Source organism: Acomys russatus, chromosome 25, assembly GCF_903995435.1.
Source record: "Acomys russatus chromosome 25, mAcoRus1.1, whole genome shotgun sequence".
Lineage (NCBI taxonomy): Eukaryota > Metazoa > Chordata > Mammalia > Rodentia > Muridae > Acomys > Acomys russatus.
The window spans coordinates 17,188,540-17,206,284 of record NC_067161.1 but is presented as its reverse complement, the minus strand read 5'-3'; the positions used below and the strand labels follow the sequence as shown (position 1 = coordinate 17,206,284).

Below are 17,745 nucleotides of genomic sequence, written 5' to 3'. Positions count from 1 at the left end.
GGAAAATCAGACTTCCCGTCTCTCATTCAAGCACTGCCATCTGAGGGCATTTCCAACCAGAGCCCTCTTTAAACAGATGCCCTGCTCATGAACACAGGGAAGAACGAGGAAATCATAAACACAAAGCTCAGGAGAGGGCTAGCTGTGATTAAGAATCCTCAACAGGGATGTGTTTTTCTTCTCCTTACTCCAGGCTCAGGACTGGTAACTTCATTAGCGTTCCCTTCAGTGCAGTCTATGTCTTTCTCATCATCGTCCTTACAGAGAAGGTGGAACAGCCTGGGAGAGCAGCTGTGGGGTCTCTGTTAGTCAACCATTCATCCCTGACAAATACCTGACAGAAACCACTTGAAGAAGAAATTATTCCTTTTGGTTCATGAGTTTGAGCATTTTGGCTAATAGCCAGCTGGTTCCCTTGATCTTAGGTGTGTGATGAGGAGGGACACTGTGGAGCAGGGATGGATGGCAGAGCAGACTTCTTGTTTCCCAGCGTGGGGCCTGGGCAGGAATGGGGGCAGAAAGGAGGCAAGCCCGGGATAATATGTCTCTCATGAACATGCCCCTAGGGACCACCTACTTCGTTCCACTTGACCTCTAAAAGTTTCCACCACCTCCCAATACTGCCATCAAATGACGAACCAATGTGTGGCTTAACCCAGAAGATTAGGTCAGTGCCCTCGCCCAAGCCTTCAACACATTGGGTGTGTGTGTGTGTGTGTGTGTGTGTGTGTGTGAGAGAGAGAGAGAGAGAGAGAGAGAGAGAGAGAGAGAGAGAGAGAGAGAGAGAGAGAGAGACGCTTTCTATCTAAACCAGAACAGCTTCCAATAAGCAGGCCCAAGGATCCATCACCTTGCACATATTTCCCAGGAGCCATCAACACTGTGTAAAACACTTGGGTTGAGCAGAATCCTTCATTTTGAGGCTGAATTTATTATTTTGCTCTGCTTTGGGTTATCCTGTGTGGACCCCTTGCTTTCTTGACAGTTTTGCGATTCAATTTTTCAAAGAGATGTGCTTATTTTTATTTTATGTATCTGAGCATTCTGCCTATGTGTGGGGAAGTGTGCCACCTGCATCCCTGGGCCTGTGGAAGCCAGGCAGAAGAGAGCAATTGATTTTTCTGGTACTGGAATGATAGAAGGCTGTGAGCTGCCGTGTGAATGCTGGGCGTGGACCCCAGGTCCTTTGGAAGAGCAGCCAGTCCTCTCAATTGCTGAGCCATCGCTCCAGGCCCTTGTGATTGGATATTAAATCCAGTAGTTTGCATTTTCGAGTCTTCCTGGGGTATTTTGTCCACCAAGTAGTCAGTGGTAGAGATCTCCAAACTTCATTCTGTGATGTAGCCAGAGGGGATCTTTCCAGAGTTCAAGTTAGACCGGGAGTTGCTGTCTCCCTAGTTACCAGGGCCTAGTAGATGCCTGGAACTGAAGAAAGTACTAGGCCCTGCACATTTTTATATACATACCTATGACAAAGCTTAACTTACACACTCTCATAGTAGTAGATTAAAAATAATAGCCAGTGATAGCACAAAAACAGCCACTGAAACAACACACTGCAATGGAGGTGATGTGAGTGTGCCCCCTCTTTCCCTTCTCCCTCTCCCCAACTGTCTCCCCAGAGTTAAGGCGGTTGAAACTGCAGGCAGTGAGACTGCAGGTGGAGGGAGTGGGGATGCCGAACCCCACCTTCTAAAGTTAATTTCTTTGTGTTACTCTCAGGATGAAGAAAGCTAGAGCTTGGGGGTGTTGCTGCTCTGGTCCCTGGCAGCCCCTGCAGCCCACTTCCCTCTGATCTCCAGGCTTCTCTCTGTCTCTCTGTCTCTCTGTCTCTCTGTCTGTCTGTCTGTCTGTCTCTCTCTCTGGCCTGCCCTTCATCCCTTGACTCTCTCAGTGCCCCCTGATGAGGTCTGTGAACTTGATGTGCCTGTGCCCGTCTTCTTCTTCATGGTCCCTTTCTTTTTCTTATTCTGGTTTCCTGTGTCACTATAAGCTCTGTGTCCTGTCATCCCGGTCTTTTCTGGCATGGTCAAATCTTCCTGATGTATGTCATCACTGCCTATGCGATTTATCTGCGAAGTGCATGTCACACTTGCTGCAAGTTTTACTTGTTGGGTCGTTGATTTTTATTTCCCACCATACATGGACAGCACAGTGACTGTGCCAAAGGACTGGTGCATAGTGACTGCACAGTAGGCATGCAGAATGACTGGGACATAGTGACGAGTGGTACATCGTGACTGTGCAGAGTGACTGGCACATAGTGATGACTGGTACATAGTGACGACTGGTACATAGTGACGACTGGCACATAGTGATGACTGGTACATAGTGACAAGTGGTCTATAGTGACAAGCGGTCCATAGTGACTGTGCAGAGTGACTGGTACATAGTGACGACTGGTACATAGTGACTGTGCAGAGTGACTGGCACATAGTGATGACTGGTACATAGTGACGAGTGGTGCATAGTAACTGTGCAGAGTGACTGGTACATAGTGACGACTGGTACATAGTAACAAGTGGTCCACAGTGACAAGCGGTCCATAGTGACTGTGCAGAGTGACTGTGCATTGTGACAACTGGTGCATAGTGACTGTGCATTGTGACAACTGGTACATAGTGACTGTGCATTGTGACTACTGGTACATAGTGACTGTGCATTGAGACAACTGGTACATAGTGACTGTGCATTGTGACTGCATAGAGAGTGTGCAGCATGGCAGCATAGTGACTGTGACAGTGACTGGTACATTGTTATCGTTGCATAGTGATTGTGCACGGCAGCCGTATAATGACAGGTGCCATGACTGTTGTATCATGATGCTCTACATGCCTTCGTCCGTCGGCTGATTGGCTTGTGAAAGCGCACCTGCTTGAAGACAGTACCAGCTGCCCTCCTCTGAGGACTCAGGGCCAACTGTCTCTCTGTTTCTGTCCCCTCTCTTCCCTTATGGCTTTCTCCCTGAGGTAACTCCATTGCAGTCCTCATTTGGTTTCAGGCCAGGCATGTACTGCTGAATCAGCAAGGTCCAATGACTAAATTGCTGCCTTGGACCGTAAAGCTTACCTTCCTGGGTCTTGGTATCTCTTCCTCTATCAATGTTTCCTACTTTGATTGCATTTCATATGAAATCTGTTGCCTCCTTATTTACAGTAAATATTAGAATTTGCTATCTCCTGAACTCCAAAAATTCCACAGAGAGCACATTGATGACTTTTCCCTGGCTTATACGCTGCAGCCTTTATCTGCTGTGTACATTCCAGGCTCAGCTTTCCTGAGCCTGGGCTTTTGCCATCCTCTGTGCCCGCTCCCTTTCCTGGACAGCTTCCATAGGCATCTACTGGGCAGGGAGAATGCCTGATCTGTTGCTAATTCATAAGTGATACCAAGGCTTGGACATATAGACGAGCAGCGTTTCAGTATGTAGATTCTTCCCAGGAGCTTCAGAACTGCTCTTACAGTTGGCAGCTTCTAAGGCTTTAGCTTAGCATTTGTTCTTCCTAACACTCAGCCCTTGCTGTGTCGTGACACAAGTACATGCCTCTTCCATGCACTTTAGTCCGTAAGACTCTGCTGGTCTTTTAAGCTCCTGAATTGATAACATAACGTTTCCATTTCGAATAACTTGTACTATCCATCTGGCACTGGCAATGAAGCATCAACTCATGTTTATTGAGCAGGCCAGCATGTTAGGTACAACAATGCAGCCATGAACTGGGCAAACCCACAGTTTTCATGAACTTCTTAGTTTGGTACGAAAGAATCACCAACCGAGCAGACAGTCTTATGGGTGCACGTCAATCAAGGGGAGGTGGGCGGTAGGTATCCTAATGAGATCAGTATGGCCATGGGAGGTTTTCTGAACAAGTGTTATCCGAACTGTGGCCTGAATGCTGAGCTTTTGGGGTGAAGTGGAGGGAGGCACAGGAGGTGATAAAGCTAGAAAGAGTTCCTTGAGGTTTGGGGGCTTTGACTGTACCTCAGCAGTAAAGCATATATGCTTGCATGAATGGGCACAGGGTCCTAGAATCAATCCCCAGCAGTAGCAGGGGTGAGGAGAGAGAGAGAGAGAGAGAGAGAAGGGGAAGGGGGAGAACAGGGAATATGAAGTCCAGAGGTTTAACTCAACAATAAATTTGGAGATGGGGGAAGTAGGGCTCAGAGTTGACTGACCTACTGAAATCACAGCCTTTACTAATGCTGGTGTTAGGCTATTACTCAGTCCTGGAAACTCAGACCTTCACACTTTCCCCCTGAGTTTCCCTCTGCTGGCAGCTTCAAGGACTTCCTTCCTGCCGCTATTGAAGTAAGGCCTCCCCAGTGATGCAAACTGTAGCGTGTCTGAACTTGATTTTCCTCGGATGTCCTCAAGTTTTACTGCGTAGGTATTTTTATTTTTTTTTTATGATCCAAGGTATTAGTGGGGGAAATGTTAAAGAATTGTTTTAAACTACCCACACCAAATGCCAGGGCACTTGGTGGAACGGAGCAGGAAGCCTGAGGTTAATTAGCCTTCTCAGGAAGCCAGGACTCAGAGAACAAGGTTCACATGCTTTAGGCATGACCACAGCTTAGAGCAATAATAACTTGACATTTCTTGGGTAATTGTCTATTTAGCCACCGCAGTCAATTCTGGAAACCAGGAGGCAGGAGCAGAATTGGATTCCCTATCCTGTGAGCATCCAGGGAATCTGCCTCTAGTTGTGTGACTTTGTACTAGGTCGCAGTACCAGCCACAGTTCCCAGGTGCAATGAGAAAAATCAGGAAGGGCTTTGCAGAAAAGGAAGGCTGTAGAAAGGCGCTGGAGGGCAAGACACCTTCGCTACCACCACCCCAAGAAAGAGTAGCTTTCCCTGTGAAAAACTGTGATATTCTCTTGGTTAAAAATCAGTATGTTATGCAAGCACATGATGGGACAATTGTCACCTATAATCCCTGTCCTACAAGGAAAATTAAATTACCAACTTAATACATTTGTCCTGGTTGGTTTTTATATCAGCTGGACACAAGTAGAGTCATCTGAGAATAGGGAACCTCAGTTGAGAAAATACCTCCATAAGCTCTGGCAGTAAGCAAGCCTGTAGAGCATTGCCTTAATTAGTGGTTGGTGTGGGAGGGCTCTGTCCATTGTGGGCAGACCCAGCCCTAGGCTCATGGTCTTGGGTTTTATAAGAAGTTGCCTGAGGAAGCCACGAGGAGCAAGGCAGTAAGCAGCACCCCTCCATGGCCACAGCATCAGTCCCTGCCTCCAGGTTCCTGCTCTATTCCAGTTCCTACCCCGACTCTATTTGATGGTGAACTATGATATGAAAGTGTAAGTTTTATCCTTTTCTCCTTAGTTTGATAATGATGGTTATTTTTTTTTTTTATCGCAGCAACAGAAAGCCTAACGAAGACAGCATTGGTTTCTAGTATTATTAGTTGTATGTCTGTGAATATTTGCTTTAAAACTTATATTTTGCTATCATTTAAGATATCATAGAGACATAGTATGCTATTAAAAGAAATGATTATTTGATAAGATGATACCTCAGGAAGTAACTAGTTTCTCTTAGGCACTCACACTTTTACACCACCTGGTCCATAGAGGCTGAGCTAAGACACTAATGGAGATTAGCCTTTCTTTTAAGTGACTGATGCAACCTAGATTTTTTTTGTAAGTGTCTTGAAGCATGAAAGAGTATATATGTGTTTCTATCCTTAGAAACATTGTTTGGGAACATTCAATTTCTAATTATATGAGAGTGAAAATGCCTGGAATACCATTTTTCATGCTAATGGAGAAATTTACTTAAGAGCAGAATTATGTGACTCAGTGGTTCCTGCCAAATGATATAAAGCCCATGGCTTCTCTCAGTAGATGAAGGATGGCACGGGACAAACGTCACAGTCGGCTCATGACTTATGGCTCCTTCCAAGGCTTTACTCGTATCTTATTACCTCCTTAACTATTAATTTATCACACATGGTTGCCATAATTTAGAAATACAGTGAATGCTATGGATGGACTGTTTTTCTTTCACCCCCTCATATTATTAACTTCTATTTTTTGTATTATCATCCAAGCTGTTTACTCTTCACTTGAGGTGGTTTTTCTTCGGTGATTACATTAATTTTTATGCAGTCAAACTAGACATTTTTCAGAGAAGATTTCTCCACATGTTGAGTCTGCTGTCTTTCCTCCCATCCACAAATCGTTCTCCCCTGGGGTGATTTATAGGAGGGCTCTTTAGTGATGCTTCCTTGCAGTTTGCCCTAAGGGGTGATCCTTCTTTAACTGTCACCCTCTGGAGAAGCAAGGGCTCAAGCACAAATAATTTTGTCTTGGACAAAAGGACTGGCGCCAGGCCCCAGTCTGAGCCCTGCCTGCTGGCTGCTGCTGGTGTTCGCTGAGGCAATGTCAGCGTGGAGGGCTCTCTGGCCAGAAGGGCTGCTTGACAGCTCATGTTGTCATCAACTGCAGCATTTTCATAGACTTCTGCTTTATTCCTTCTCTTCTGGCAGAATGATTGTTTACATTTTAAGCATGTCACTCTTCAAATGAGATTTTCCTCTGACTGCTATTAAGCAAAAGACCAGACTTCTAGCCCATTGTACCCAAAGTCCATGTCTCAACCAGTAAGATCTTATTTCACAACTATAAATCTTGGTGCTTAGGAAAGGGTGATGTGGTGACAGTGTCCTTCTATGGAAAAGGTGGTTAAGGAGTGGGACAGCCACTCTCACGAGGGTCCCATTTCTTGCCCTGTTGCACTGATGTTAAGCCTAAAGAGTGCACTTTATTTTGTACTATCAGAAGGACTGATAAGTACAAGGATAATTTCCAGATAGACTCAGACAGCTTGTTTATATATAATTATTCTTAACTCAGATGGAGAGATACAGATGGAGACGGGAGAGGGAGGGAGAGGGAGAGGGAGGAGGGAGGAAGGGAGAGAGAGGGAGAGGGAGAGAGGGAGGAAGGGAGAGGGAGGGAGGGAGAGAGAGGGAGAGAGGAGGGAAGGGAGGGAGGGAGAGAGAGGGAGAGAGGAGGGAAGGGAGGGAGGGAGAGGGAGAGAGACGGGAGAGGGAGAGGGAGAGAGGGAGAGAGAATATACATTCAAGTCCTTAGCTCTGGTTTCCTGGAGCAATCATTCTTAATCACTGACAGGCTGTCCTAAGAACACAAGTGTTGTGTTCAGATGTAGGAGCACAGCTAGGTTACCTTGGACTTGGAGTGTCACTAGAAAAAGGTTAGATCCACGTATCCAGCTGCCTCCATCCATCCTCCAAAGCCATTCTGGGGGAAATGACACCCCCCCCCCCATGTGCACGCTTGCTCTAGCTCCTATACTGGCTGTTGCCAGGCTCTGTTTCTTAGTGGTTACATTATATAGTGCATAAAGGGGTGAAATGTGGAGCCAGGGCACTCATAGGACCAGTGATGGTTATTTGTTATCGAATGAAACCTAGCTGAGCTTCTATGTCACTGGTTCTCAGTCTTCCTAGTGCAGTTCCTCATGGTGTGGTGACCCACAACCACAACATTTATGTTGTTGCTACTTTATAACTGTAATTTTGTTACTGTTATGAGTAGTAATGTAAATATCTTATATGCAAGATATCTGATTGTTAGGGTCCCGGTGATCTGCTGAAGAAAGACCCAAGGCAGTATGCAAAAGCAAAGAACATTTTATTTTATTCCAGCATGCTGGGATCATCTCTTTCCTCTAGAGGGCGCCCCAAAATGAGCACACAGGCTCAATTTATAGACAGTCATAAGGATTTGTGACAAACTTTAATTGATTGGTCAGAAGAGAGTCAGAGTATACGAGGGGATTTAGGATTGGCTGCTTGTTTGGTTACTGGGGACTTTTGAGTCACTGAGGTTTTGGTTCTTACTCAGGAGGTGCCCTGTAATTGTATTGGATAGGGCCAGCTGTGTTCTTTACCATGGCCATGAAGTAATAAAAACATGGTATCTAGTCATTTTTTTCCTATAAGCTGATTAGCTGCCCATGAGTGGCCCAGGAACTGTCCATGAGCTGTCCATAACTTGTGGTTGTTCCAGGAATTGTTAGAAACTTGGCCTAGTTAGGCAAAGTGGAAACTGGAAGCCTGTCATGGGGTTGGACCAGTCAAGCAAACTGGGGTCTTTGGGAGGGTGGGCCTGGGGTCCCTGGGGGAGGGTCCCCTCATGATATGTGACCCCTGTGAAAAGTCAGTGATGACCCACAGGTTCAGAACCAAGGCCCTACATCCTTATTACTCAATGGTGATAGCAACTGTATCATAGGGTTGCTATGTGGATCAAAATGATAAAAACCACAAAGCTCCTAGGAAATGCACAATAAGTAGTAACTCCTGGTACTCCAGTTATTTAGTAATAAAGGGGATATTGATGCAGGCTGTGTAGGCAAAGATAACTCTTCAGGCAATGCTTGAGAGTGTGGAGGGCTACTCTTGAACTGAGTAGAGAGCAGCTCAGTTCCGGCTTACCGAGACATTGTCTGTAGAGCTGCAATCGAGGGGCAAGATTTGTTTACTCTGTGACCTGTCATTTGTTGCTAACTTGCTCTTGATGGTCCAGGTATGTTGCTGAAGACGAGACTCTTATGATACAAAATGCTTTAGTCTGTCCTGGAGAGTCTATTCTAGTGGAGAAAGCAGGCATACAGGTAATCATGAAAAACAGAGTCCCATGACAGGGACTTCTTAGGTGCTCTGAATAGTGTACTGAGTGTGTATCAGTCAACACGGGGAACTCACTGTAGGGAGTGGCCTCTCTTCAGCATTCATCGAGTGCCGGGTGTCCTATCTCAGGGCCCAAAGGTATCCTGCCCTTGAGTGCAAGGTAACAAAATGGTGTAGTGATCTCACTGTTTGAGGTACTTTACCTGGCTCTATAGGAGATCATAAAATCATTTAAAACAGATTTTTTTTTCACTTAAAAAGCTTTTGGTTAATTTAATCTTTCCCCTGAACTCCTGTGAAATGTCAGGTATGTGTGTGTTGCCAAGAAAAAATTAAAGCAGGAATGTGATAGAGTGAAAAGTAGGAAGTGTGCTGGGCCTAGGGCTAAACTTGGGGTGCATTTCTAGTACCACAAAAGAGGAGCAGAGATGAGACAGACAGGCAGTGGTGGGTGGTAACATAGGAGTGGACACAAAGGCCAAGAGGACCTACCAAGGAGGTGGTAGCACCATCCAGATCTCAGGCTCCCTCAGAGACCCACACCCCCTTAGACCGTTCGGTCTTCTCACCCATGCAAGATACAGCAGACACTCTTAGGCCTTGTCAAATGAACCATTTCATAGGAGAGACACAGCACAGTGGCTGATCACACCTTTATTATCTGCTTTTTCTCTGGGTACAGTGGTTGGTGACTGGCCTGGGGACTCTCCATATTAGTCCCCTCCCCCCCCCAACACGCTAGTCTCCAGTACAGTGCTTAGCACGTAGTATGTACTCACTGAGGGGCAGGCTGACCTCTTTCTCTCTAAGACTCTGGAAGTTGCATAAGATGGATCCAGAAGAGGAACTAGAGGTGTTGATGATGCTAGCTAATATTTGCCAACTGTGCTCTATGCTCTAGATTGCTGATGGTTTTATCTGCACAGCATTGTAAGACAGTCCCTCCATCCTAATTCCCGAAACTCAAATGCTCCAAAATCCAAAATTTTCTTACTGCTGACCTGACTCCACAGGTAGAAAATTCCATACCCCAAACTTTGTTTTCAGTACAGAATTATTCGAAGTGCTGTATAAAATTACACTCTCACTTTGTGTATAAGGTTTAGATAAGTTGTAAATGACTTTCCTGCCTAGGGGTAGATCCTGTACCAAGATATCTCATTATTTACATGAAGAAACTCCAGAAAGTATCCTAAATCAAGCGCCTTTGGGCCACTCGGTATTCCATTTCCATCTGATGTTTAGAAGAACCTTACAGAGCAGTATTATTTTGCTAGTTAAGAAAACAGAGCCAAGGTCACCACATCATAAGCAAAAGAAGAAGGCTTGGGAGCCAGGAAGTCTTACCTAAGAATCTATATTCCCTCAGAGTCTGGAAGCTGTCGGAGAGATGCCTAAAAGGATGGTTTAGCCAGAGGATCTCTAAAGGGCAGGGATATGGAAAGAGAGAGGCCCGCCTCTCCCTTTGTCCTTTTCCAGCTGGAGGCTGCTTTGTTTAGGTCCCCCTTCCCTGGGCTGCTGTTCAGGATTTGGCATCTTGAGTCGAGGCCAGGCCGAGGCTCTATGTCCCCGCGGAGGCGGTGTGCACACCGTATGGGGCCCTGTTGCCTTTAATGAGTGCTCAGCTGTGCACTGTCTCCCAGCATGCTGCACAAGTTACACAGGCCCCAGGAGCGGCACTGCTGGCTGTGGTTAGGCTGGCACACCTGGCAGCCCAGCCTCACCGGCTGTTCTAGTTTTCTTTCTGGTCAGGGCCTCGGGGCCCTTCAATAATTCCTTCCCTGGCAGAGTCAGCTAGTTCCAGATTTATCTTTCTGATTGTTCTAGGCCAGAAAAATAAATGTTTTTCTTCACAAAGCCATGGCACAGAGCAAGGGCTAGGAACAATGTAGAGAGTCCATCTGCCATGCCTTTGCCTTGAAAGCCATGGTTAAAGCATGCTGTGTAGATGACGTCACCTAGATGATGCCACCCAGATGACGCCACCTAGATGATGCTTTGGCTTCCCTCCAGGCTTCTCGGGGAACACTCACATGCCTCACTGCCTACCTCATCTAGTTGGTTCTTCCATCTAGTCTAAAACTCCTGTATCTTTTTCCATCATCCCGAACTACTTGAAATGTTCTATTTATTTATTTATACTCAAATCAGAGGGCATGCCAACACGAACACACCTGTTGAGCAACAGTGATTGCTGATGTTTAGTTAAGCACATATTAAGTGTCAGCTAAAATATTAAGCACCCAAAACACATCTCATTTTTTTTTTTTAATTCTCAAATAAAAGTAACTTTTGTGGGGCTCAGTGGTTAAGAGCATTGACTGCTTCTGCAGAGGGCCCACATTCTGAGCACCTACACGATGGCTCACAGTAGTCTGCAACTCCAACTCCAGGAGTCTGATGCCTCCTTCTTGCCTCCACAGGCACCAGGCACGCAGACATCCATGCAGGCAAAACACTCAGACATATAAAATGAAAATACATCTATTTAAAAGAAACTTAGCAAGAGCATTGTTTCTTCCATGTTATCAACAAGGGGACTGGGAGTTCAGAAAAGCGGAGCTTTGGTTTTGCCAGTATAAGGAGGGAGCGTGATTCCACCACAAAGCCATTTCCAGGAAGTAGGTTCCTCTTTCCTGTCTTCTGACCTGCGGCAAGGTTGTCCGCCCCAGCTGTTGCCTGAATTGATGCATATCACTCTACATCCTTGGTGAAAGCTAGGCAGGGACAGCACCTGTTTCTATCCCTGGCTGGCGTGTGGTGTGTAGATCTTACCTTTCGTAGATGTAAAAGGAGTTGATTGGATCCCCACCGTCACCTGGTGGGGCCCCCCAAGTCTTTGCTTCATGGGCTCAGCATCATCTGCCTTCCCCATTTAGATTTCCCAGAGCCTAGGAGGAGAATGCTGAGCCCTGGTCTGAGCCGTGAGTCCAGCCTGTGCCCCAGAGTGAATTGTATCTCTTGCTGGTGGAAACTAAATTCGGTGTCCTGTGAAGGCAATGCCCAGGTGGTAGTCCTTGGTTTGCTCTGAAGGTGGAAAAGTTTGCCCTTCCCACCTCGATGAAAGCGGTTCTGAGGCACTTCTCCAATCTGTCTGGCCCTCCTATGTTCATTTGTTCAGTTAGGGCGGACGAACAGCTTACTAGACTTCCCAGGAGCTCTTGGCTTTGAACCCAAGTCCAGAGAACTGCAAGAAAAAGATGCACTGTGGCTACAGAGAAGTTGAGATAAAAGTGGCTAGGATTGGTCTATGCAAGAAGGAGGTTTATCTTAAGGGCAGTTGTTCAACTTCCAAAACTCAGTACTCTTAACAAGATGTGGCACAACTAGGAATGCAGACGGTTCCCAGGGTCTCTTCTGGGGAGTTCACAAACACCCCGCCCCCCGCCAGAGTCCTATTACTTAAGATGACTCAACAAAGCCCATTTAAAACACTGCTTTATTTTTATTTTATGCATATAAGTATTTTACCTGCATGTATGTTAGTTTATCACATATGTAGTGTCCCCAGGGATCAGAAGAAGGCATTATGTCCCCTGGAACTGATGTTACAGACATTTTTTTCAGCTGTGGGTGCTGAGAACTGAACTCAGGACCTCTGCAAGAGTGGCAAGTGCTCTTAACCATTGAGTCCCCTCTCCAGGCACAACAAAACCCATTATAATGTGTCCTCCCCTCGCTTTAAGTAAAAAATGCCAAAGCCCACAGACAGGGGAAAGAATTTCTATGTGACCACTCAGTTACTGAGGGTAGAAGGAAGGTCATTCAGCAGAAAAATGAGGCTAGAAACCATCTTTGTGAATGAAGCAAGTGGCTTCCTGATGATGACTTGCTCAAAGCCACCTCCATTACACATACAAATGCACAGGGGAGGACACAACTGTGCAGAAACACTGGGCAGCCAAGTCAGTGGGTTAAATGAGGCAGAGAGAGAGAGAGAGAGAGAGAGAGAGAGAGAGAGAGAGAGAGAGAGAGAAAGTGAGCAAACTCAGTACGACAGAAAGAGCCACAGTGATGTAGTTTACTGATGGTTTCCAGGTGTCTGTGGGCAGAGGAAAGAGTAAGAGATGGACCAGCAGGGAATGAAGTGAGGAAGAGAGACGGAGGGGTGATGAGAGAGTGATGACATTGTAGGAAGAGAGCAAGAGGGGAAGAAAGGGGTTGGGGATAGAGATAGAGATAGTGACAGACAAGACACAGACCCAGAGATAGAGGCAGTGGCAGACAAGGTACACACACACACACACACACACACACACACACAGAGAGAGAGAGAGAGAGAGAGAGAGAGAGAGAGAGAGAGAGAGAGAGAGAGAGAGAGAGAGAGAGAGAGAGAGAGAGCGCCGAGAGCGAGGAGACGAGGAGAGAGCAGAGCGAGAGAGAGAGGAGACCACGCTGAGAGAGACACGCTGAGAGAGAGAGGACACGCTGAGAGAGACACGCTGAGAGAGACACGCTGAGAGAGAGACACGCTGAGAGAGACACACACGCACACACACACAGCGAGAGAGAGAGAGAGAGAGAGAGAGAGAGAGAGAGAGAGAGAGAGAGAGAGAGAGAGAGAGAGAGGGAGGGAGGGAGGGAGGGAGAGAGGGAGAGAGACAGAGTAGCTGAAGAAGGCAAGCTGAGACACAGAGCCAGAGAAAGGTAGGAAGAAGAAGATGAGGGGCAGGTGAGATTTCACAGACTGTAGTAGTGAAGGGGTTCTGATTGGCTGGCCTGTTGGAGAAGGGAAGCAAACAAACCCTTTAAGTGTGTCAGTGCTTTATCTCGGGCAAGCACCTTTAGCAGAACAGGCTCAGTCTGGTTTCTGACGCGTGGGCTGTGACAGGAGAGGTGCTCTTTATCTGAGCCAAGGACAAGAGTGCTCTTGTGTGCGCTTCACACTGGATGCCGCAGATTAGGCTGTGGGTATTTCATGCTTGCTGATAAAAGCTTGTTTGGAGAAGCCCTGGGCTAAGGGAGGCTCCTGGGCTGGAGGAAGAGGCTCAGATTCTGAGAGAGGGAAGTTTCCAGGCAGCGGCCCATGTGTGTATGAGTCTTTGGAAGGGCAAACACCACCATGTTCACAGCAGCTGATCTCCTTGGTTAGATGAGTAAAGGTCTGTTTTGTAAATGATACATTTTTGTTATGTAAAATTAGTTTTTACATTGATAGAACAGAATCCTTATTTTCAGAGGAAAACAATTTTAAAGTAGGTAAATAAGTGTATACCTAAATTGACTGGGTAGGAGAGCATTGACCCCCAACCCCATATATCTGGCTGTGGGGGTTCAAGTGACCAGCAGCTGGTAGCTAAGTGAAAGGGACAGCACACTTGAAAACATTTCTCCTTGGGCTTTTCAGAAGTCTTTGAAAATCCAAGGTCCACAGCTCAGATCACATTCCTTTCTTTGTGGTTCTTCAAGGTAAAAGAAAAAAGGTGGAAGAGGGACAAGTTTTTAATGCTCTGCGAGTCCAAAGGCATCTGTTCAGTGCAGAGCACCTGAGGGTCTTCTCTGATAGCTAAGGTCTCAGCTCCTCCCTCTCTCCACAAGCCCTCGCCTCCCACCCGTTTCCTTTTACATAGGAAAGGAAGGTTATGGCTAGTGCACACTTTCAGATGTCTTGCCAGCTGGCTTGAGAAATGACCCAGATGTGTCTTCTTACAGGCTTTATGAAGGCAAAGAACAGATGGAGTTTGAAGAATCTATGAGGCGGCTCTTTGAATCCATCAACAATCTGATGAAAAGTCAATATAAAACCACCATCCTTTTGCAGGTTGGTTCACACTACAAAAAGATCCCTCTTGTGTTTGCCCTTGGCCACCCAGTACTGACCACATGCCCAGAACCATCAGATGTCAGTTAAAAGCCTGGGCTGGCAACCTTTACAGATCCTGAGGCCCACAGGCTCCACTGGTGGAACCTTATTTATCACTTGTTTCTTTCACATGGATGCCCCAGTATTTCTCTTTGGAATAACTGAAGCCTTTCTTATCTGGATAGAAAGAAGCTAAATCTGGCTTCTTCTAAGAGTGAGACAGGGAGGTGGTGGCCTTATCCATTGGGACTCCGATAGCTTACTTTCCATTCTCAACACCATCGACTCAGGTACCCTTTAGGGATTAAATAGTCTCCTCACTGGATAGAATAGAGGATTCATCATCTGACAGCGATTCCTGGTACTTGCCCATATACTATGCAAGCCTGTGGACATCCTGAAGGCTATCCCTGTGTTGGGGTGGGGGTGGGGGTTGGGAAACAGCAGCTTATGAGTGAGGAGGAGTTTCACAGCATTAACTCCCAAGGACTGGGGCTAGGGTGGACCTTGGCCTGATGCTTTCTGAATAGAGACAACCCAAACACATGTGTCTGGGTCAATGATTTAATGCAGATTGGTTCTTAAAACAAAACAAAAACTACATTAGCCTTTTAGTTGCTAATTTAAATAGCCATGCTATCTTCCATTGTGCCCAGGATTGCCCAGCCTCTGGTTAGAATGAACGAGAAAGGTGCATTCAGGGAGAAAAGAGGTGAAGAGGCAGAGGTAGCATCTGCTTAGGGGTGTTTGCCGCTGGTACCTTGAGTACCAAACTTTGCACATTGGAGCTTTAATAAATCCGAATGCCTAGTTACCACCATTGGGTTGTTCTCATTTAATTGGTACAGAGTGTGCCTAGGATGACAGGGGTAGGGGGTGGGATGGGAGGGGATGAAGGTAGAAAACTCTCCAGGAGGTTTTAATGTGAAACAGAGCCTGGGAATCGCTGCACTGTTGGCTTCTTTTGGTTTAATGAACATTGAGAAGGTCTCTGAGTCATGCATCCTTGTTGTCTTAGCACCTAGGAGGGTCCCAGTATTAGCACTTAGTAAAAGGCTAGGGAATGAAAGAATAAATGAATGAATGAACGAATGAACAACATCAGTGTGGAAGCTGAAGTGAAGGTAGTTGGCATGCCTTCCTCAAACCTTCATTGCTGGCAGATGGCAAGGCCAGGATTCAGATCTCCCCACCCAGCTCTGAAAACAAGGTTCTTAACAATTGCATTCCACTGTGTTTGACACCATTCGCTCCATGCCCACCGTGCACATGAATGTGCTTGGAGTTAGTTAGGACCATTGAATTTACAGTTTTAAATTCCTTTCTCTTTTGCCAGTTTAAGGGGGAAAATACTTTTCCAGTGTTCCCTTTGCTGCTAAAAAAAAAAAAAAAAAAAAAAGGAAAAGAAAAAGAGAAAAATGAAGAATAGTTTGTATATTCCCTAAGCCTCAGTGTGACAAAACGGATAACTGGAGGAGGGGTGGTCTGACGTGTGGCAAGGGCGGAAACCCTCTCTGACCCTGGCCTGTGTCACACAGAGACTGCACAGTGGTGGGAGCAGCAGAAGGACAGGATATCTAGTGAGGGCTGTGCAAAAACAAAAACAAAACAAACAAACAAACAAAAAAACAGAGGTGATGAACAAACAGAGAAAGCCATTCATGGCAAAGTAGAATGGAGCAGAGATCCCCCCAAAAGTGGTTGGCCACATAGAGATAGAAAGAAGGCAGCATAGAGGTATTTTGTCCAGTTTTCACACTTGATTCCTGATGATGAACTGCAGATAGAGGGAATAGGAAGCTAGGGAAAGAAGGAAGAAGAAACGATGGAGCCATGGGGCAGAGGGGTGAGTGAGTATTTACCCAGCAGGCACCTGGGTTAAGGAGAACGTTCTGTGTGAGCTGTTTGGTCTTATTATATAGGTCATGCCACTCTCAGCCTCTCTGTTTGTTGAGGTTGCGAGAAACAATGTCTGCAACAGCACATTATAAAATGCTATACAACTGTGTAAAGCTAATGCGATCGTTCCGGTTTGTGCATAAGTCATTTGAGTCTGGTTCTTATTGTCTGGGTAAACGGGTAGAAAAGCCTCAATTTCCCAGATTACACTGCTTTCTTCTCCAGATCCCCACCCCAGAGCCCTGCAAAAGGGCTTTATCTCATTTTAGAATTTGCTCCAAGCCCCAAATTTAGCTTTGGGGATTTGCATAAAGTCAAGCGTACATTCCACCTATTTATATGGCTTCTAGAACGTTACAAGGAAGGATTTAGAGTCACCTCAAATATTAAGAGCAGTGCCATTGGAAGAGGATGTAAGCCTGTTTTACGCTTTGAGGAATGGGCTAAATACAGGAGGGAGGTCAAGTTCCTGCTGGCAACCCCTACACAAGGAATCTTCTACAGCCAATGACCTTTGCCATAGGAGGAGGACTTGTGACTGTGACGCTGAGAAGCCTAAGTAGGAAGTCAGTCCTACACACACGGGCGTGTAGCCCTCAGCATTAAGCACGTCACACCGTTTTCTAGGCCTCGTTTTTTCCTTTTGTAAAGTAAGAAGAAAACAAATGTCAAGTTGCCAGGAAACATCGTAGGATTAAAGGAAGTAATCCATGGAAAATGTGAAATGCAAGCCTGTCACATTATAGCTTAAATAACAGTTAGTCATTGTGCCGGCTAGTTTTGGTCAACTTGACATAAACTAGACTTATCTAGGATGGGGGAATCTCAACGGAAAGAAAATGCCTCCATCCTATTGGCTCATAGGCAAGTCTGCATCATAGGGTGAGAAGGCTCCTGGTTGACATTCCTTGTTCAAGCTGAGCACTTCCAGGTGGGTAGAAGCTTATCGTAGGAGCCCTCATTCATGACCACTTTAGTTATAAGTGAAGTGGATCTGGTTCAGAGTTTGGCTTTTGTGAGTTCTGGGGCCTAAGCAAGTTATTTCCTGTTTTGAAGGTTCACCTAGCTTTGTAAGATATTTTCTGTGGTTTTCTTTATTCTTTGTTGGCATGGCAACAACTCACTCAAAACAGTGAAGTTAAAGCCAGTTGTTCAGAGTAGAAATAACAGTGCAAATGCCTTCCATGAACCGAGTACCTACTGTGTGCCCGGCATAGAGCTGGGCCCTTCACATACAGTGCTCTTAATTTAACCAGAAATCTGCAGGGAACCACAGTCCCCAGTGTTCACAGAGGCTGAAAATTTAATAAATCCATCCCAAATTAGACCTAGGTAAAGTGGTAGAGGTAGAATTTGAAGCCATGGA

The 17,745-nt window shown here is 46.0% G+C and overlaps 1 protein-coding gene across 1 annotated transcript in view; it reads left to right on the top strand.

Moving 5' to 3' along the window:
- Positions 1–17,745, top strand: part of Dock2 (dedicator of cytokinesis 2) — a 403,715-nt gene that overhangs the window by 95,072 nt on the left and 290,898 nt on the right. The window contains exon 23 of the mRNA XM_051167750.1: positions 14,330–14,438. Within this exon, the coding sequence (XP_051023707.1) occupies positions 14,330–14,438 (109 nt within the window). The remainder of the gene's footprint in view (positions 1–14,329; positions 14,439–17,745) is intronic.